At 32.4% G+C, this 22,913-nt stretch overlaps 1 protein-coding gene and 2 pseudogenes across 7 annotated transcripts in view; 2 read left to right on the forward strand and 1 right to left on the reverse strand.

Moving 5' to 3' along the window:
- Nucleotides 1–22,913, forward strand: part of LOC105423837 (uncharacterized) — an 80,432-nt gene that overhangs the window by 52,782 nt on the left and 4,737 nt on the right. For 2 of the 7 annotated variants that reach the window (XM_011633753.3, XM_089075657.1), the window contains 3 exons: nucleotides 15,523–16,017; nucleotides 16,113–16,367; nucleotides 16,444–21,233. The exons of 4 other annotated variants lie outside the window; for them this stretch is intronic. In XM_011633753.3, coding sequence (XP_011632055.2) covers nucleotides 15,523–16,017; nucleotides 16,113–16,367; nucleotides 16,444–16,650 — 957 coding nt within the window. In that variant the 3' untranslated portion in view covers nucleotides 16,651–21,233. Of the gene's footprint in view, nucleotides 1–15,522; nucleotides 16,018–16,112; nucleotides 16,368–16,443; nucleotides 21,234–22,913 lie in introns of those variants that run through there. One more of the 7 variants, XM_089075661.1, reaches the window with a different exon arrangement.
- Nucleotides 694–14,395, reverse strand: LOC148936935 (uncharacterized; annotated as a pseudogene).
- On the forward strand, nucleotides 2,517–6,700 carry LOC148936936 (uncharacterized; annotated as a pseudogene).

Raw genomic sequence — 22,913 nt, forward strand, 5'->3', positions numbered from 1 at the left:
TTATTTATTAGCCGTAATAAACATAATTATAAGATATTATTCAAAAAAGTGGGAACATTAATCTCCTAACCACAAATAGTATGTATATTATGAAAATTACTTTATTATTGGAAACAGCTGATTTTAAATCGTGCAAAAGTTGAATTCGCTCGGAACCTTCTATCTTGTCATAAGTGGTTCCATGTTTTGTGTTATGTCTTTCGACATTATATTTCTTTGAATTTATAATGATTCCACAGATCAAACATTGCGCTTGATTATTATGCTTGATTATGAATTACTTCTCTTCTCATGAAGAATTGTCCAAACTTGAACTTAAAGTTCTTTTCCTACTTTGATTATCCATACAAACGTTAAATTATAAGATCGCAAATGTGTCTGACTGTTTTAGACAAGAGACAATTTGATTATACTCTTGCTTAGTTATTGTTTTTCTTTTATTTTGAGCGTTTAACAGATTAATGTTTAGCAGATGTTTATTTTAAAAATTGTTGGGAGTTTTCTTTGCAGAAAAAGAACTATTCTTCTGGATTTAAAAATATAATTTTAAAGCACTAAGTTCTGTTAAACGTGATATATGTATTCCTAATTTTATGATTGTATTGTAAGTTTATATTTTAATACATTGTTATTGTTTATATTATTGTTTTATTTCTTTGTTATATTTAAATTTTCGTTAAATATATTTAAATGTATTAATTATACAATTTTTAATTTAGCACAAATTTTGACAACTTACAATATTTAAAAATAGAGATAAGCATTTTAATTAACATTTTCCTATAATGAATGCTTATTATTATTATTATTAGGACAATCAAAACATGCGAGGGCATATTTCTTTATTTGACTAATAAAGTTAACTAAATATAAACTAGAAAAAAATTAACTAGATATAAGTTGAATTCATAAGAACTTATGCATTTTAAGTCCTATATATTACAATATATTTTTGCATATTTCATCTTTAAACGATTTAGTTAAACTGTATATTATAAAAAAATTTTATGATGTTACAAAGATTCAAATACTAGTAGTTTAAGATTACATTATCGTTCATATATACTCGCAACGCTAGTTTTGTAAGTGTGAAATGCGGAACTTTATCCTAAGGTACTAAAAAATATTAGATACGCTTCTGAGATGTGCACAACAGGCGGGCGCCCGTGCCCAATTTTAGCGTTTTGCCGACTCCTGTATTAAAAGTGTCTAATAAAACAATTAACAGAATTTGAAAAATAGCAAAAATAAATTTTATAATTATTGTCATTTAATAACAATAAAATTAAACTTAAAAGCATGATACTTACAATTATGACATTAAAATTTATATTCTTATCTTTATCAATTTATCAATTTATATTCTTATCTTTATCTTATGTTTAATTGCTTTCTTCTTGTTCGGCATTGTACGTCGAACTATTTTCTTCTTGACGATTGGATAATCTATATAATGGTATCATTACTGCCTTGTTTATTGTCATGTCATTTTCTGAACTGTCTCATTGCAAGCATAACATCAGCCTCAAGCAATATTTTTTCGTAAAAACTGACTTAAGTTTTTTAAAAGTTCTAAACATAAAAAGCACAATGTTTAAGACAAAAATAATAATTGATGATAATATTAATAATAATGTAATAAGATCTGTTGTAGAATGAGTAACAATGTTGTTAGATTATTTTGAGTTAAATACTCGAGATGAAGAAGCGAAAAAATATTTATATAGTGATATTTCATCTCATTATGTATTTAAAAAAGTTAAAATTAAATAATAAAACCATTAGTCGTAGGAAAAACATCAAAGACATTTTAATTGTATAGGTCATACGTTTTAATTGTATTTCGTCAGTCCGTCTCAAATAGAATTACTTCATTTACGTATTACTTCATTTACTTTTATTACATGTTAAAGGAGTTAGAAATTTTCAAGAACTAAAAACTATTAATAATGAAGTATGTCCAACTTTTACTGGTGCATGTTTAGCATTAGGACTTATAGAAGATGATGAAGAATTGTATCATGCAATGAATAAAGCAAAAATTTGGATGATGCCAAAACGACTTCGTAATTTGTTTGTACGAATTTTAATTCATTGTCAACCAGTTCATCCGAAAAAGTTAATGGAATGAATTTAAAAGAGATATGTCAGAAGATTATATAAGACAATATGGACCTACAATAGGAATAAAGAAAGTTTATAATTTTATTGTCAATTTGCTTCAAACAGAGGGATCAAATATTGCTAATTTTCCTGAAATGAAACAAATAACAGAGAGACGAGAAATAGATAATGAAGAACAAATTCAAGAAGACATGTCAATAAGTATGCGACAATATGATTAAATGTAAAACAAAGAAATTGTTGATACTTTTAACAGCATTTTAACAGCAGCAGAAACTAACAATGATAATAGTACTTGTTTTTATATTGATGGTCCAGATGGTTCTGGTAAAACTCTTACTTATACAACTCTGTATTATTTACTTAAAAGTAGAGAAAAAGTAGTAAGTACTATGGCATTTATTGGCATTGCTGCGACATTATTTCCAAATGAGAGAACTGTACATAAAGTTTTTGGATTATCTGTATGACTTTTTAACGATTCTATATCAAGCATTAAAGTTCAATCTAAAGAAGCTAATAAATCAAAATTCATAGATGTTTTCATTATGGATGAAGCTCCTATGGCATCACGTTACGTAATAGAAATAATGGATAGAACATTACGATATAATGCAAAATGATTTTGATGAATTTATATTTTGATGGAAAAATCGTACTCCTTGATGGAGATTTTAGACAATTATTACCTATTAAAGAGAGAGCTATGCGTTGTGAAATTATAAATTTATCTATAAAATTTAGTGGAAACAATTTAAAATATTTTTATTAATGGAAAATACAAGAACTTTACCAGAAGAAAGAGAATTTGCACAATTTTTATTAAATTTAAATAACGGTACTTTAAATGATCAATCAAATAATGTTCAAATTCCAGAAAAATGTATTGCAAGTATTAATTCAGATATGATAAAGGAAATATATGGGAACATTATAACAAGATATAAAAGATATAAAAGATATAAAACTATTGCTAATTACATTATATTATCCGCAAGAAATATCGATGTTAACGAAATAAACAAAAAGGTAGTAAATTTGTTGGATGAAACGAGAGTTGAATGAATAGAGAAAATTTATACAAATGTAGATACTCTTGAAAAGACTAATAACGGAAATACATGAAATAATTATGACAGAATATCTCAATTCTTTAAATCCAACGTATCTTCCACGACATGAATTACGTTTGAGAATACTATTGTTATACTTATTAGAAATCTCAAATTAGTGAAGGTTTGTGCAATGGTACTAGATTGATAATTTTAGATTTGAATAATAATTTATTATGATGTGAAATTTTGACAGGTAATAAACTGAAGAAATTATTTTTCTTAATTGTATTACTTTGTGAAAATATATACCCATTTACTTTCAAAAGAAGACAGTTTTCAATAAAATTAGCATTTGCTATGACTATTAATAAATCACAAGGACAAACTTTCAAAAAAATTGCAGTGAATCTTCATAAAGATATTTATAAGAAACAGAACCGCTGTTGTATCCACATCAATTAAATCGAATAAATATATTTTTTTACATCCGAGTCAAATAACCTTATTAATTTCCGAAACCGACAACCGACGAGCATGTCCGCGCACCCGAATTCGCACAACACCGCCCGGCGAGGACGGATCGTTATACCTAAAAATATCCTTAGCCATTATTGATAAAGGAGAATATGCTGCTTCATTTTGTTTCCACCAGTTTAATACTGCATATTCTTTCGATGTTCTTGGCGCATTTATATACATTTCGAATTTTTGAATTAGCATTAATTTGTTTTGTGTGACAGAGAATAAATACATATATCATTTTCGTCTGTTTCAATTGTTTCTATACAATCATTGCTATCATTTTGTTTTTCATCGTAATAATTTTTGTAGAATTCTAAAAACTGTTTTATTGATTCTGCTTTCATTTCTTTGCCCCACGCCAAATCAAAAGTTTTGATCTTATGCCGTGGATCTAAAATTAATGAAACACAATAGATCCAATTAGTCTTCGAATAATGCTTGAGCATTTTATTATGCCCTACTTGAAATAAGCAGTTAGTAAGTATTCGTAGATTTCATTTCTGTCGACCTTTCTGTCTAGTTCAAAAATTTGCTTCTCGATAAAATCTAAGAGCATATCTAAATCCTATGATTATCATCGGTAATGTTGCATTTTTATCACCTCCTAATAAAGTCAACATGATTTTAAATACCTTAAAATATTTATAAAATTTTTCAAGAAGTAACCATTCATTTTGATTAAGTTTTAAATGAGAAAAAATTACATTATTTTCGCAAAGTATATTTAAAGGATTTTTTAAATGCAATTTTTATCATGTCATACGACTGTTCCAACGTGTCGAAACATCAATATTGAGCGATACATATTTAACATTTGTAATCTCGCAGCAATTACGTAATTTAATTGTTCCGACAAACGTATGTGTTTGAACATTTTTCGCAGTTTCGTTAAACACTTCATTTATATCATCTTTTATTTCTTCATCTTATGTATCCTCGTTATCGTATGTCCTGCAGCTTCATCAATTTCAAAGTATCTTGAACGCCTAAATTTAATGTATGAGCAAAACAACGAAAATGTTGTTGTTTTACATCAAAGCGAATATCATTTTCTTTAATAAGAACTTGCAATTTTTCCATAAATGTGGTATTCGCAGTTGCATTATCTATTGTTATTTCCCCCTTTTATTTTCAATGTGAAAAAATTTTAATGATTTATAAAAAACTATAACAATATCTTTTCCTGTGCGTTTTCCGTTAGAAGGGATAAAATCTAAAAAATAAAATCTAAAATCTAAAATCTACGGACTGTAGTTCCCAATTATTGTCTATAAAATGGGCTGTAATTCTGTAAAATGATTCATTTGCCATGGAAGTCCATCCATCAATAGTGAAAGATATCTATTAGATTCGGAAAAAATTAACGGAGACCGACTGGATTTGAACTCGGGATCCCTCGTCTACCAATCCGACACTTAGTCTGCACGACCACGACGGCTCCTCTCTGTTAGCTGTTTATATTCCGAATCTCTTTCATGACCGCTTACGGTCGTCTAATTCTTACAGTTCGGCCATTCTGGTATTACATTCGTCCCGAATGTACCGAATCTTCCTCTATCGGATTTTTATCCGAAACTTAGAGCTTCTGCTCCCGACTTCGATCACTTTCTTGAACGACCGACACGACTCCTTTGGAGTACTCTACTCCGCGACTTTTTTCCGTTCATTTCTCTTGAACGACCGACACATGACTTTGGAGTACTACCCCCGACTTTTTCCGTTCACTTTTGAACGATCGACTTGTCAGGTAACATAGTAGGCTGAATCTTCTCTGAGGTAACATAGGCTGAATCCCACTTCTGAGATTGAAAGATATCTATTAGATTCGGAAAAAATTAACGGAGACCGACTGGATTTGAACTCGGGATCCCTCTGTTAGCTGTTTATATTCCGAATCTCTTTCATGACCGCTTACGGTCGTCTAATTCTTACAATAGTAAAAGAAATTTTTTATTCATTTTCCATTAAAATTTGTTTCAAGCATTTTTGGAGTTTTTCGAATTTTTGCATTACTTTCGTTCTTATTGAACGTTTTGGCATTACAACTTTACTGTTAAGTTTTTGAAAAAAATGTTGTGTAGCATCATCTTCGAAAAAATTAAAAGGCAAATATTTGATGCACATCCAATTAACAAAACCAAATCATCTAACTCGCTTTGAGATAACGGGGATTTATACCTAAAAGTAAAAGAAGACTTTCAAAGTAAGTATTTAAAAATTCAATTTATACTAAAATGGAATTCTTCTCATAATTTTGTTAGATATGAAATTTAAATTGCGATTGATATTTGCGATTAATATTCTTAATTTTCAAAAAATTATTTTTAAAATGGTAGAAAATCGTAGAAAATCTGATTATTTAATTATAAAATTACGATCTGACTGAAAAATGTAAAAAATTTAAATAATAATAAAATACAAATTTATAAGACAAGAAGTTGACATGCTTAACATTTTTGTTTCATAATATCCATACATATTTTTTTCATAATAACCATACATATTGAGAACAAAAGTATTCATACGTGAAAATGTAAGTTAAAATAAAATGTTTTATAATAGCCTTAAATTATATTTATCGAAACTTTGTTTACGTGAAATATACACAAAATAAGAAGATTTTTTATTGTTATTTTATTATTATTTTTTATTTGACAACGGAATTATATTACAATAAAAATTTTTTAAATACGCGAAATTGATAAAAAAGAATGATTAAAGATACTTTCTGATCAGGATTTAAAAAAAAATCGATTTTTTTATTTTATTGTATATTAGCATAATATTGTATATTAGCATAATATTGTATATTAGCATGTCAAAAATGTTGTCTTCAAGTTTTATATTTATAAGAAATGTATCCTACTTTAAAATGATTTTGTGAACATATCTTTATGACATTTAACCAGATATTAATTTTTAAAATTAACAACATTTTTTACGAAAATTTGTTGGTTATAACTTTTGTAAAATAAAATAAAATTTCAGACTAAAAAAAATACATGTTTTGTTTTATATATAGTTCATATAAAACACGTTTCGAACGATTTAATAAATAAGCTTTTTTTACTTGACCGATTTGAGCAAGAATGATATATATAAATTTCCAAATATACTATAATACGTAATACAATTTTTTGCATATTTTCATATACATTGCGAATATTCTTTTTACGAAATGTATTCTAATCTCTGAAAATGCATGTAAGTTATATTTAGTTGATAAAGATTAAATTAGAAACTTAATTATTTATTTACACACTTTCTATCAAAATAAATCACTGATGGCATTACAAATACGTTTTATACATATAATCAACATGTAAATTGTTTAAGTAAATATCTTAAATTGTATGAATTGTATATACATAATTAAAATAATCTTTCCTAATTTTTTAAGAAAGATTATTTTAATTCATTCATTTTATAATTTTGTAACATAAAAAAATGAGAAGATAAAATTACAAATCAATTTAATGTAAATTACATTTTAAAGAATATTTAACATATTAATGCATGTTTAATAAAAATTGAGATATATAGAACAGTAAATCTTGAAAATAAAAAATGATGAGATTGAAAATGTTTAGAATTTTTTGAATTCTGTTCTTCCTAAAAAGATATACATGTGCCAATATTATACCTAAGTTATTTTTACCTGTTGAAATGCTTGATTAATCGTCAGTTGTCCACTTGCCAATTGCGACGTCGTAATTCCCTTTTTGTAAGCATCGTTATAAACCTTATAAACCTTTAAGTAACAAAATAACAAATGCTTTTTTAAACCACTTATATTAGAGTCTTTCATTTTTATAAATTTTTTTACTTTCTTTTCACTTTTGCATATTAAATATTTTTCAAATTTTACCTTGTTTTTCTATTGAATAGGAGAAATATTTTTTTCAATATACTCGACGTGGACGAATTAGGCATTGATTGTTCCGTACTCTCTGAACTAGACATTTTTAAAAATTTAATCCTCACTTTCAGAAACGATATTCAATTATGGAGATTACTGTCCTATATGGAAAGTGCTTCGTAATTTCGTTTGTTTCCAAAGCAAGACGAAGAAGCTAGATAATCACACGCGCCAAGAGATTGATAAATATAATAAATAACTACAAACAAATGACAAATTGCTTGAAGATCGCGGGATTCCTCCAGTTCCTAACTTATCGGCCTGATTTACCAGGCCAGACAGAGTTGATAAGTCAATAATACTGAATTTGTTGGTTCTGCCGGGAATTGAACCCGGGACTTCTGGCGTAACAGATTAGTGCGCTGTCTGCTATGCCACGCTCGTGCATCGGAAGGGATATTAGTAGTAAGTGGGTAGCCATGGCCCATCAAAACAAACTCCCACCACTTTCCTACTGGTGCCAGGGGCGCGGCCTCCCGCTGTCAAAAACTGTTAATCACGTGAAAATGAAGCGTTCTGATTGGTCGGTGGGCGTGATAATTAGGTAATTAGTGGAAGCGTTTCTGATTGGCTGCTCCTATAGCTGTCCGGCGCATGATTGACTCTGCCTATAATGCTCCATATGTGTGATTGATTGATCAATGAAATGCCAGACGAAAAAATAAGGGAAGGGGGAGAAAGTGTCTGGGACCGCTCGGGGTCCAAAAATAAAATGACGTCTGCGAAAAAGAAAGATGGCGGGTGTGTAAAATGAATATACTTGACAAGAATGGAATACGATTTTTATGACACGAGGGATGGAACGAGGAGAAGACAATTAATTTTTTGCGGGTTTTTATTACGTATATATGGGATATGATAAATCACGTTTTTTTAGGACGAAAGATATCGCGACACTTCATACTACTGTGATCAAATATAAACGCGATTTTTGTTATAGAGTGAAAAATCTTTATTCTTCAAAATCAAATTCGTCGCCTTCAAAATCCCTCCCGATGCAATATACTTATGCCAATGCTTTTTCCAATCCTCGAAACACTCTGAAAATTCTTCTTCCGGAATGGCCTTCAATATCTTCTTCATTTCGGCTTGTATCTCTTCAATCGATTCAAAACGGGTGTCCCCGGAGCGGTCTTTTGAGTTTACTGAATAGCCAGAAGTCACACGGTGCTAAATCAGGCGAAGACGGTGGTTGTGGAACGATATGGGTCGAGTTTTTGACGAAATGATCACGAAGAACCAGTGCAGTGTGAGATGGCGCATTATCGTGGTGCAAAAACCATGAATTGTCTGCCCATAAATCTGACCTCTTGAGGCGAATAGCTTCACGCAAACGACGCATAACACTCAAATAATATTCCTTGTTGACAGTTTGGCTCGGCGGAAGGAATTCATAATGCACCACACCACAATAATCGAAGAAAACTGTTAACAAAACCTTGATTTTTGAGCGACTTTGGCGCAATCTTTTTGGTCTTGCCTCACCTTTTGCACGATATTCGCTCGATTGCTCGGTTGTTTCCGGGTCGTACGCATAGATCCAAGTCTCATCTCTAGTTATCATTTCATCTTGTCCTGGTAGTCAGAAATCATTGTTTCACACACTTCAACGCGACGCTGTTTTTCCAAAAAATTGAGTGTTTTCGGAACCAAACGAGATTTGACTCTTCTTAAGCACAAATGGTCTTTCAAAATGGTCTGGACTGATCCAAATGAAATGTTTACAGTATTGGCAAGTTCTCTAATTGTCAATCGACGATTTTGGAGCACCAAATCCTTGATTTGCTTCACGTGTTGTCCATCAGTTGATGTTTTTGATCGTCTTTGATGTGGTTCGTTTTCTACGCTTTCTCGACCATCTTTCAACATTTTATACCAGTCAAATATTCTTGGTCTTGATAGAGCCTGATCACCAAAAGCCTTCTGCAACATTCTGAACGTTTCAGTAGCAGAAATTTCATTCCGCAAACAAAATAAAATACAATTTCTTTGCCCCCAACAGAATCACACATCGTAAAAATCGAAAAAAATACTTTTGGATATTCACAAAAACGAGTGTTTACTATTAAACAAATGAAGAGAATGACATGAAATTTTACACAGATGTCAAAGACAGTACTACCAACTTAATCAAAAAATATTTGTCAGAATCGATGAACCCGCGCAGTTTAAATTTAAAAATCTCGTTTATATTTGATCACAATAGTAGTTAGCGAATTCAAATAAATTTCTCGAGTCGTTTGACATTTTTTGTATGGAGGAAATGTATAAATGTTTTGAAGACGAGAGGTTTTCGGAATGTAATAACCGTTAGAGTTATTTACCGAGTCGTATGGTATTTGGGGAAAAAAAACAAGAACGGACAGGTTCGCACTAGAAGTTTCTGACGACGACGAACTTAGAGTTACACGAGGCTTTTATCCTATGACAAACACGCGGGCTGAAAAAATGTTCTAGATATTTCTAGCTTGAAATAACGTATCTATAATTAATTTGTAAAAGTGTGATGATTTTATGAAGTTATATTTTATGTGAGTAAAATTTAAAGTAAGGAAAGGGAATGAGAAGAAAATATATATTGCTCGCAAAAAGTCGATATATTGAATTAAATTTTCGCGAAAAATGTCGAATGACATTTTGAGAGATGGAGGACACGAACGGACAAGTTTTCTAGATGTAAAACTTTAGATTTTTCTAACATTTGGAGTTATACGCTACCGAGATTATTTTCCTTAATTCTACGGCAAACAAACGAAAAATATCTGAAAAATAATTAGATATTTCTTGGAGTATGTATTATGTAGCTAAGATTGATTTTAGGTCGGCGGGAAAGGAAAGTAAGATGGACAAAGATTGGAATTTATGTTACAAAAAAATTAAGTTTATTATTATATCATTATACATATTATATCAATTCATAATAGTGATTTTTTAATATTTAATTATTCTTAAAAGTACATATATGACGTAAAGTTTATATATGACAACACGTTACATGAGATTTTTCGCATTTTCTTTTTCATGAAGAAAGATTTTACGAAATAATTACGATTAGATTAATTATCATTATCTTCGTAATCTTCGCTGAATATTTTGAGAAACTGTTTAAGCTTATAACCGCGAGACAAATAATAAAGAAATACGCAGCAATATTGTCCGCAGGTCTGAGAAAATGTGCCTTGTAATCGCATGATGTTCCATTTATGAGAAGTAGAATTTCGTCGGAGTCGTAGATTGAATCTGGAATCCAAGGGTCCATATCAAAATACGTGCCTATTAAAATACGTCCTATCAAAATACGTGCCTTTTCCATGCTTGTCTATGTAGAAAGCAACCCAATGTCCAGGACAATCGATGACTGATTATCAGTGTTCGCGACAATGGCCGTCGATATCCTCGGGATTGTCGGCAGGATATACACCCGCATGTCCGATACTGAGATGATTCAACGCCCATTAGATTTCGAGCGAATTCATCTTTCGCAGAGAGAATTGAGTTGTTTCCTGACTCGCCGGTGTCGTCATATTTTTATCCTCTTGCGAGAATTATATGATAGGAGGATTTCCTTTTTTTTATGCATAAATTTCGATAGATCTTCTTTCTCCACTTTTATTTGTTCGCACCTCGCTTGTTCTATTTCTACTCTCCTATTTCTCTACTAACGAGATTCGGGAAATTTCGTTTTATCGTAAAAATTCCGCTTTCTGTATCGGAGCTTTCATCGGTAAAAGAATTATTACTGCTTATATCACAGTTCTTTTTTTGCGATTGTATCTAGTATTTCAATTTGCATGCATTAATGCGTAATGCGCAATGAAATTTGTCGGAATTTCGATGAAACCCGTGATGATTGCAGCGTAATTTATACTCTTCGCCTTGCAACAAGTTTTTGAATGCGGGAGAGATTCCTTCTAGATTATATACATTTCTTGCGAGTATGTTTTGCAAATAATGTACCTTCTCTCGGCCTTTGGTGTAACGCGCTTGCCGTATAATTTCACGTAATTCCGCCATGAAATGTTTGGAATTGATTGTTCAAACCATTCGATTTCGTGGAAGTTTCGAGAGAGTCAATTGTTTTCTCGTCTGTATTTTTCTGGTAATTCAACAAATGGATATGGAGGCATCATAATGCAGTGGCTTATGAATGCTTCATTAACGGCGACAACCGCCATTTTCTTCGGTATAAGCTTTCCCTCAACGTCGCGGAAATATCCTTGTACATCGATAACTATATCCATGATGCGTAGAATGCACTTTCAATTTATTTTGCCCGAAGTGATGTTCGCGTCTAAGGTAAAACTGCGGCTACTTTTCGTTTGCTTTCGGAGAAATAGAAATGAAAAGTAGATAGGTGAGAAGGGGAGAAATTCGAGTATATCTTATCCATTAAAATCAACGATAATTTGACGCGAGGAATCGATCTCTAACATGTTATCGAACTCTGCGTAAACGATACAATTAATCGTTGTAGTAATAGCTTTTTCAAATCGCACCTCTAATCGTAAACTTTTATGTCTGACAAGATTCCAATGTCCTGCGCAATTTGCCGATAGATTGGGAGCGAGATCGAAAGCGAAAAGCGTGAAACCTTTGGCATAATCTTCTCTCCTTACAGAATTCTTCTCGTTTAGAAAATGCCGGAGAAGAGGGTGTTATAAGCCTCGATGTAGAGCGGCTGATCTTTTGAGAAATTTGGTTGCAGTGGTCTGCTCGGAATTTGCATGCTATCGGCATATAACGAGAAGAAATTTATACCGTAATTTTTGAAATTAAATAGATTTAGCTTTCTATCATCGTTAAACGCTTTGTTATCTATGAATCCGACTATTACAAGCTTCGGAAGTTGCCCGGGTATCGTGTATCAATCGATTCTCCTATCATTCTGGCGTGAATCATAAATGTTTTAACTTTGACTCGCATCAGAGGATACTTGGCGGTTGTTTTACTCAACATTTTCGCATGTTCGAGTAACACTGTAGAACTTATTTTTGCTTTTCTTATGAGCAAACTAGCATCTAGAATATGTTTTTTCAATATTGAGTTGCCTTCCATGAGACAAAACGCATCTCTCGAGCGAACGAGTCTCATTCTAACCTCCACTCCGCTAATTAAAAATTTATCCTGATTAAAGATGTCGCAATAAAGATGGTCTATTAGATCTAGCAAACGTTCTCCTTGGATGTATCGGGCACGTCTCACGAGAGCTTGAATGGAATTGTCCGATTCTAATAGCGTGTCCATATAACTGGGTTCGTGTCCTATAGACAAGAAATCAGATGAGAAATTTTTGCTGGTGAAGAATAATTTAACAATGCTTCAATGTACGCGCGGTACGCGTAGGCGTTGTTTGGGGGTGATACAGTTTTTGATTGAAGTACACGTCGATCTGTTTGAACATCGAATGTAGTAGGTGATTTACAACGCCTACTTTGTTTCCTCCTCCTGTCGATATTCCAGGATCAGGTAAACTTTCCACTCCTGCGAAAACTTAGCATGGTATGCGTCGGTTGGAGTCGATTAAAGTCTTGATTTGATCGACATCAGTAGTGACTGGTCGATCAGAGCGAGGAGCATCTTAGGGATCAAATCTCTGCAACGAAATTTCGCAAACCATTTCCGACACACACTTTCGCTTACGGCATTCTCTCCGTACGCGACATATCTTTTTGTGAGTTTGTGACGCGTTTTTGCCTTTTCGGAAATAAAAAAGCGAAAATACACTGAAATACGTTTTTTCCTTCCATGTTCAAAATATAAATAAACTTCATATACGTCACGGATCTCGATGAATATTTTTTTAAAATGTCAGCATAAATTTTAGCTTTCACTTAATGTACGACATATGTTTGACACATGTGCGAGCGAAAAAACAATTGCGAATGACATTTGTTGGAATTTCGCTACGGAATTATGCATAGACCCAATACTTAGCTATCGATCACATTTCTTTTATCGCATCCATTTTTATTTTGTTAGCAGAACCTTCATGGTTGTTCATGCATTCATCATTGTGACTATTTTTCCAATCTTTGTATTCCGCAGTGCCAGATTTACTTTTTCATAAATTGCAAGCTTGACAAAAATTCGATTTCACAACTATATCAATTATTTTATTACTGTATATGTCAACGAGCGTGATGACACCAATAGAGAGTTGAAATCTCTTTTCTTTCATGTGCCATCTCCAGATATAGCCATTTCCGATAATGGTGAATTACCGTACTCAGCATTCTTTTTCTTCTCTTTCTCGACTGCTTTTTTCATCATGATATTATAAACTGTTTCATTTGCACAATAAATATTTTAGAGACATGCATAATAAGTATTCAGAATAATTGGTCTTTGACCAATATCCATAATACCGTAAAATAAATCAAGACCCTTTTTACCAACGCCTATAAATCGCATGACAAAAACTATTTTCAATTTATTTCAAAAGCATTAACAATCAAAGGATATGAGTTTATATGTCACACCGCAACTGCATTCCACTACTCTTGATCCTTAATCCAGGACTTATTTCACTGAATGTCTTTTTTACACTTTTTACAAATAACGAACGCACTGATAGAAAAAGTCGAAATAAGGTTGAGGATATTATAGCCGTGTTCTCTGCTAATACGAAATTCGTCGTTTTCAGTTTTATGTAATTTTTCTGCTGATGTACTAGCGAAACTAGCTCAGCTTCGAAAATGTATCGATTTTCACAAAATTTTCTTCTTTTCGGCGTTCCCTTATGCATCTGACCGCCTCGTTTAAATTTTTTATCCATAATCTTACTCCAAAAACGCATTTATTTCGTGCTGAATTCGAGAATATACTGCTCTTTTGTAATGGAAATTTTGAACGAAGTTTAAAAAGGTCACAAAAGATCATCCTATATACGGCACCATTTGACGTGGAGTAATACTACTTGACGCACTTGATGAAAAATCCACTACACAATCGACGCGCATATGGAGACTGCGTCTTTTAAATCTGGATAACTCAGTCAATTTGACGCATTTCATTTTAATATTTTATGGGCACATTTTAAAGACTCCAAACTATAAAATTATACAAAAAAAATTTGACCCGTCATACTAGAATACTCCCCTAAGGGTAATAATAAATTATTAAAAGGAGATGTCACAAAAACATTAAAATTTTTATACAAACGGTCAAAATGCTAATGAAAATCGACATTAATAATAAATAATGCAGTGCAATGCGAATAAAAACAATATTTTATAAATTTTATAAATTTATTTTTTTTCTAAATAATCTACCATCTTTCGCTTTAACATATTTCTCTTCGCTTTAATATATACATTGATGTTATATTTTCTATTTATAACCTGTTGCCCATCTAAAGTAAACAAAATTAATTATTACAAAAAATTTAAAATTGTGTTAAATAACTAGAAAAAAAATTTTGAAATACTTTTCAATAAAATTATTCTTTGTCCAATATGTATTTCATATTTTATTCGTATTTAATATCAGTATATTTATTTAAAAAATACTGATGTATTTTTATAACCTTTTTTAATTTCTTAAGAGAAATAAATGAAATCATGATGTCATTGTACACATTTCAATTATAAAATTACAATTTTATTAAAAATTAATACATATAAGCAAAATTATAAAAAAATATCTTCCATATTTTTTTATAATTAAAATTTTGAAAAAATTATTTAGAAATAAATAATAATTAATATAATTATGTAAAAAAAAGAATAAGAACTATAATTTAAATATTTTGACTATGAAAAAAATCCATAAAAATAAATAACTTTGCATTGTACTTTCTCCGTTGATAGATTATTAAGATAATGTACATAAATTTAATTACATCTCATTAAAAATAATATAATAAATTGAGCTGCTATTTTAAAGTTTAATTCTATTCCTCAGGTCCTGGGTAAAGGCAGCTTCGGTAAAGTTCTGCTGGCAGAGTTACGTGGCACAGAATGTTTATATGCGGTAAAATGTTTGAAGAAAGATGTTGTTCTTGAAGATGATGATGTTGAGTGTACATTAATCGAGAGAAAGGTTCTCACACTAGCCACAAGGCATCCGTATCTTTGTCATCTGTTTTGCACTTTTCAAACTGATTCACATCTATTTTTCGTCATGGAGTATCTCAATGGAGGTGATCTGATGTTCCATATACAGAAGTCTGGTCGATTCCCAGAAGCGCGTGCGCGTTTTTATGCCGCCGAGATTTGGTCCGGATTGAACTTTCTGCATAAAAAAGGTATTGTTTACCGGGATCTTAAACTGGACAATGTGCTACTTGACTTCGAAGGTCATATTAGAATCGCAGATTTTGGTATGTGCAAACTTCAAATCTTCTTGGATAGAACAGCCGATACGTTTTGTGGCACACCGGATTACATGGCGCCAGAGGTATATTATTCTTTTGATTTCTAATTTCTTTCTATTTTTTTCATCTATTAATAATTATTTAATAGACAAAATTATTTAATAACTTAAATTTGTAGATTATAAAAGGACTTAAATATAATCAAGCTGTGGATTGGTGGTCGTACGGTGTCCTACTGTATGAAATGCTAACTGGCCAATCACCATTTTCTGGATGTGATGAAGACGAACTATTCTGGAGCATTTGTAATGAAAGGCCGTTTATACCTCGATATTTGAGTCAAGAGGCTATTGATATACTTGTTTGTTTGTTAGAGAAAGATTCTGGGAAAAGAATACTTGGTCATGAAATCGCTGTACATGTTTTCTTTCAGGTATAATTTGTTGTGATAATTATATATATATGGCAGAAATATATGATGTGTAGATAAACAATATTTCGACTTACAGCATTTGTCTTGGGATCGATTAGAGAGGAGACAATTGGACCCGCCATTCAAACCCGCGCTTGATCACACTTTGGATACGAAATACTTTGATACGGCATTCACAACTGAACGTCCAAGGCTTACGCCAATACCCGAGCAAATCTTGACTTCAATGGATCAAAGTGTTTTCCGCGGATTTTCTTATACAAATCCGAATGCGACAGATTGATAATTGATATGTGATAACTGAGGATATAATACTAGCCTTCAACAGATCAGTTGAAGTCATTTCCTTTCTTCTTATCATTATTTTCTTATAATTTTCATGTACCATATAATAATGAAAAAGTAAATGTTTCGCTTTCTCATCAGTTATTAATTTTCGATTTACATATTCGAAACAACGATATTTAATATTATATAATCAATCGAACATGCGTAAATAGCATCTTAATAATATATTCCTATGAATAATATAAGCTATTAAAGCAAAAAATATACAATGAAATACGCAATGTAAAATGTTTACAAGATTAAATACACGATTTAATACACGATACAAGATTTAAATGTAAATTACATATATTTCATAAAGTACACAACATCGGGAAATATTTCTACAAAAATATTTTTTAAGAATATTGCAAAGAATATTTCAAAAAGATTTTAGCAATATTTTAAAATGATTTCAAAATTTTCTATGATAATATTTTCAAAAACACTTTGAAAATCTGTTAGAAATATTTTCAAAAGTTTTTTAAATGTTTTTTACCACCATAAAATATTTTCTAAATAATTTTCTAAATAATAAAAATAAATATTTTCTAAATAATAAAATATTTTATAAAAAATATATATTATTGAAATTTTATTTTGGTATTTCTTTACATAGGGGACACAGCTCCGATGATCTTGATCATGATATATGTTATAGAGATGAGGATACTAATCAACTTTTCCTTATAAATTAATCGGCGGTTTTGTTTAGTTTTCGAGATATACTTACATGAAGCTTAATTTTGAAATATTATTATTCTGTTTATATAACACATTGTATATGATGGATAATGTACATACATATATATGTTATTTCAAGGTAATATTTATATTTTAGTGGTATCTTTCAATTTATTTCAGTTTATTTATTAGGTATTAGTCATGTGTCGTTTGTATCGTCAACATGCGTCCTCATGAGTTTCTCGTTATCGATGATAAAGATAAATTGTTAAATTATTTAATTGATTAGTGATACGTTGGGTTAGGTTTTTTGGATTAGGTTTAGGTTAGATTTTTTGGTAGTAGAAGTAGCTAAAAGCCTCTCATAGAGGGAGGAGCGGAACATACTGTCTCCAAGCATACACTTCAATGCGAAGCGAGGTTCACACATGGATTTATGATCTTTCATAATGATGTGGCGGCCACTACTATTCGGCGGCATCGCGATGCGCCGTATCGCGCGGGTCCGCCAAACACAGTGGTTCGCGCGGCCACGAGGTAGCGAGAGGCGGAACCACTTTCTCGTGCTCAACTTTCTCCGCCGACGATATATAAGAACGGCAGCGGGCACCATTCTTGGCCTCAATCGCCTTCAATTCCTTGGCTAAAAATTCGTATTGCAACTATCTTTTTGGAGCTACGAAGCCAGCTCTATGCCAATCAGAGCTATCAAAGCCATCACATGGGAACACTAGCCGATCCCTCGTAACTCTCTACAATCAATCACGCCGCACTATCCGCTTGTGTCCGCACGCATCTCTCAGGCGACCGACGATGCCGCCGCCGTGACAGGACGACGCCGCACAATCCGCTCGTATCCGAGTGACCTCCTGGCGGCCGTTAAAACTGGCCAAATCGTCCATCTCCGGTCGACGACGCCGCGTAACCGCCCGTCTGCGGGCGAACCTTCGCGGCCGCTGACACCGTTCTACTCGGCCGACGACGCCGAACTGGTGCGGTCATCCACGTCGCCTTCCATCGAATGGCACTCAAGCGGCCGCCCACGCTGTAAGTCCGGCCGGACGACGGCGGCCATCGACGAGCTACGAGATTCCTCTGACGAGATAGTTCTCGCATAATTACCAGAAGAAAAAGACTGCCCGCCGCCTGAAGAAGAAATTTTTCGACCTCTTCGGTTTGACATCCTCTCTGGAAACTAGTCCGTCACGGCCAGCGACACTACCTGAGGCATCGCCCACGATAGAGAGGACGCTAGATATTAATAACAACGGTCGGTCCAAGTGGCGGCTGCACAGAATAGAATTGGAGCACGTGCAGATGTGCCCCTCACCGAGATATAAGGCGATTCCTTGAAGACGCCGCAACGCAGGCCGACCCACAACCAGGTTCTTTTAAAGCCCTATCCTCTACCCCGGCGCGAAGATTCTGATGCGTGCCATCAGACGCCAGGAAAGACTCCTGGAACGAGTACGGAGTCGGGCCGACGAATCAGTGCCTATTCTGCTCAGAGCCATACAAGCAGATCTCACCTCTGTGTATAGTTGGAGTTAAATATATCATGTATTATGTTAACTAATCAGGAGTCTAGGTTATTGTGCATACATCCCAACTTTCCTAATTCCCAAATTCTCACTATAGAATTAGTTACATTAGCCTAACACTATTGCATATGCTACCGCTTCTCGCACTTGAGGCACTTTTCCGTTTTGCCTTCGCTTCAAGTTTCATCCCGCGGTAGTTTCTACACGACTGGTCCGAAACGAAGCCTCGATGAGAGAGAGCAATCGCCATCCGGAACTACGACTTGGATGCGCACCAACCAGCAAGCACCAGGCAACACTCTCGCTTTTCAACCTCTTGCTCACACTGCTACTAGCCACTCTTTTTACCTCTACTTCTACATCTCACCTTGGTTCCTGTAAACTTATCACAAATAAACCACAACAAATTCATCACAATGATAATATGATACATAATGATATTTAGCCACCACTGTAATACGAGTTGAGTTAGGTTAGATCTTTCAGTAGTGGAGCCTCCCGTAGGGGGGGGGGGACATATTGTCTCCAAACATACACTTCAATGCGAAGCGAAGTTCCACATGAGTTTACAACTTTCTGTACAAAGTTCAATTCAAATTTATATGTTGATACATTGATAAAAATTAACGTATTTTTCAAATTTTTTTGTATAACTTTTTAATAAACAATAATTACTGGTTAAAACCTTTTAATTGTTACTCAGGAGAGTGTCCTTGACAATATATGTCTGGATCAAGATTATCGAAGTTATGTCCCCTAATGTAAAAATCTACTAACATTTATATAAGTATATCTCAAAAACTATACGAGATTGCCAGTTAAGTTATAAGAAAAAGTTGATCAGTATCCTTACTTCTATAACATATATCAAAGTCGAGGTCATCGGAGTTGTGTCCCCTAATGTAAAGATTTATCTTTATTTCAAATTTAAATATTTTTCGTTTTATATGATCTTGTTTGTAAAATGTTTTTAGAATATTATTCCGAATTTTATTATTATTGATTTTATAATGTCTCAAATATTTTTGAAATTATAAACATATTATAGAATATATTCTTTTTTACAACTACACAAAAATTTGTAATAAAATTTTTAAAAATATTTTTTACATGTTTAATATATCTTAAAAACATAATATCTTAAAAAATATTTTAAAGAACTTTATCTTATTAATATTGTAACGATCCGCCTTCTCGACTCCACGGATTTCGCTCGTCGGACATCAGAGTTCGGGAGACGGGAGTTGGAGAGACTAGTAAATGAAACAAAATAGCGATTAGCGACAGTGACCAGAAATAGCTCTCTGCATCATGGCAACATCGATGGTAGAGGCGCAGCGCGAGCATGCACACAGAACACAAGCCACGTCCATGTGCGCTTGGCGTTTCGACTACCTTGCGGTTTCGACTATCTTTGGACGGTAAAAGAAAACAGGAATACTCTCTCATGCTCGAAGCGCTGCGCGAGGAGAATAGAGATACTATCATACTCTCTCGCGCTCGATGCACCGTACGATTTCAAGCGTCTCCAATGTTTCTTGGTTTTTCGCTCGCTGTTGTTGACATATATAATAGCATAGTATCCACTGAAAAAAAAATAAACGGTATTAATAATATGAATGAATTGCAGAATTGATAATATGAGGAGAATTAATAAAAAATAAAAATTCTTATATATCCTCACAGTATTTTACATATATTTTTTGATATTCGCAATTATGAAAACATGAAAAATTTAAAGATTTATCTAATCGCATTTAAAAATAATATAAGAAATTTAGTAACGGTTTACAACCTGAATAAAAAATTATCTAAATAGATAAGCGGAAGCGTGCTGTAATCGAATTATAATTAAAAAATAATAACGAAAATCTCAATTCTTTTTATGTAACTATTCAAGATAAGATTTTTTTATATAAACTTTGGGATGCAGAAATTAATTGTTTTGTAAAGAAAAACTACGAAATACGTGATGAAATAATAGCAACTTTTAACATCATCACTCCGGATATGGCGGTCGGATACCGTGCAACACGGCAAATTTCCCGAAGAGCTGAACTTTGTTTGCAAGTGTAAGGAAAGCTCTTCGAGCAGTTACTTAATTAGAAATGTAACGAGAATGGATTAGGCGTACTGGGGAAACCCACTTAAGAAAAAACGTGCCAAGCTATCTACCTCAAGGTGATGTGGAAATGATAGCATTTGCTTTCTCTGTAAAAAAAATTCAGTAAATGTATACCAAAAATAGATATAAAAATAACATGTCCTGTAAATTTAAAAAAATCAACGCAAAATATATGCAAAATGACATTAATTTTACATTTCCTTAATTTACACGAGAAATATGTAAGTTTGTCTATGTATATTTTATTTAATGTAGAAAAATTTCGTAAATAATGAAATATTTTACATTTCATATTTTTTATATTTACATTTTATGTAAATATTCAAAATTGTCAAAAGTGTATTGAAAAATGTTTATGTGAACCAACACTGGATGTTCGTCGCTTGCATTTTAAATCGTTATCTATGTGGAAATTATAATTTATAGTCATGCGAACTGCGCGCTGCGAGTTTGTCGGTCTTGAAATCGTGATCCCTTATATCGGAAATCGGAAATCAGAATACGTAAAATATTACATTAAGGTAATGAACAATTTAATATTTTTGATAACAAATACCTGGAAGATCTCCGAATCCCTAAAAAAACTGAAAATAGATTATTGCGAAAAATAACATCTCAGCCGAGAATCAAATGTATTACGTTGTAAATTTACTTTTGCAATCGGCTTTATTATAAATTGAGGAAGTAATTTTATTTGTTTGAGGTAAAATTACAAACGTGTGAAAAATTGAAATTATTATAGTGAATAATATAAATTTCTTACAATGTATCAAACTTTGACTGCCGGCGGCGAGTTGGAGAGACAACTGGAAAAAATGTGGTAAATTTACATCCCAAATAAATATAAAAATATCATAATTGTATAAATCTAAAAAATTAATGCATAGTACAAAATAATTTATTTACAGTATCTTCACTTCTAATTTTTTTTCGTGTCGTACTTCACCGTAAATTCACGATTGATCCTCCATTGTTTCTTTTTATAAGTATATTATAATATTTGCAATATGAAATTCTCTTATCATTTCTTATTGTTTCCTTTTCCACGAAACGAGAAAGTTTGTCATATTATTAATATTCACGATTAACTCTTCATATGTTCTTCTTTCTTATTGAAGAATTATAATGCTTGAAATACTTATTCATAATATGTTACACTTTTTATAATAATACGGTACAAAAACATTTACTCTTCTTCGATTTCGATTTGCGCTTTCTATGGTAATTATATCTAGAGAGATCTACAATGTCAAATATCATTGATACGGTTAACAACGAGGTGTTTGTTTTTTGTAATTATGCTATAGAGAACTTAGAATTTCTTCTGCTGTAAATATATTATTAATTATGACAGATTTTCAGTGACTTATTTAGGATAGGACAAAACTTGCGATAAAACATTACGTCTTTATTGATATTTCATTATATTCCGATGAAATCGGAATACTCTCCTAACTGAGATTGATAAAGAAACGGTAGAGAATGATATTATTTATTTCCGATATTTTTTCTTAAGAATAATTCTTTTTTTCCTTTTGATTTACAAAAGCGACAGATTATGATAGAAATGAAATAAATTTTCCGCAGATTCCACAGGTTTTTGATCGCTTTCTGTTTTTCGACATTTTTATTTACAGAAGTTTATTATGCTTTCTATTTGTCCTATTTTTACAGTGTTAATATGTATATTGTAATCTATCTCATTATTGTAATCGCGAATGTGCGTAGCGGCCATTGACGCGAGTCCCACGGCGCGGTGCAGCGAGACGTGTGAGCGGTGATGTCGAATGTTGAGCAACAGCGCGCTTCTCCTCTTGCCTCTCCAACGCGCCGCCGATAGCCAATGCTTAATACACTGGGCCGGACTAT

Source organism: Pogonomyrmex barbatus, unplaced genomic scaffold (genome assembly GCF_055798465.1).
Source record: "Pogonomyrmex barbatus isolate J1 unplaced genomic scaffold, ASM5579846v1 scaffold19, whole genome shotgun sequence".
NCBI lineage: Eukaryota > Metazoa > Arthropoda > Insecta > Hymenoptera > Formicidae > Pogonomyrmex > Pogonomyrmex barbatus.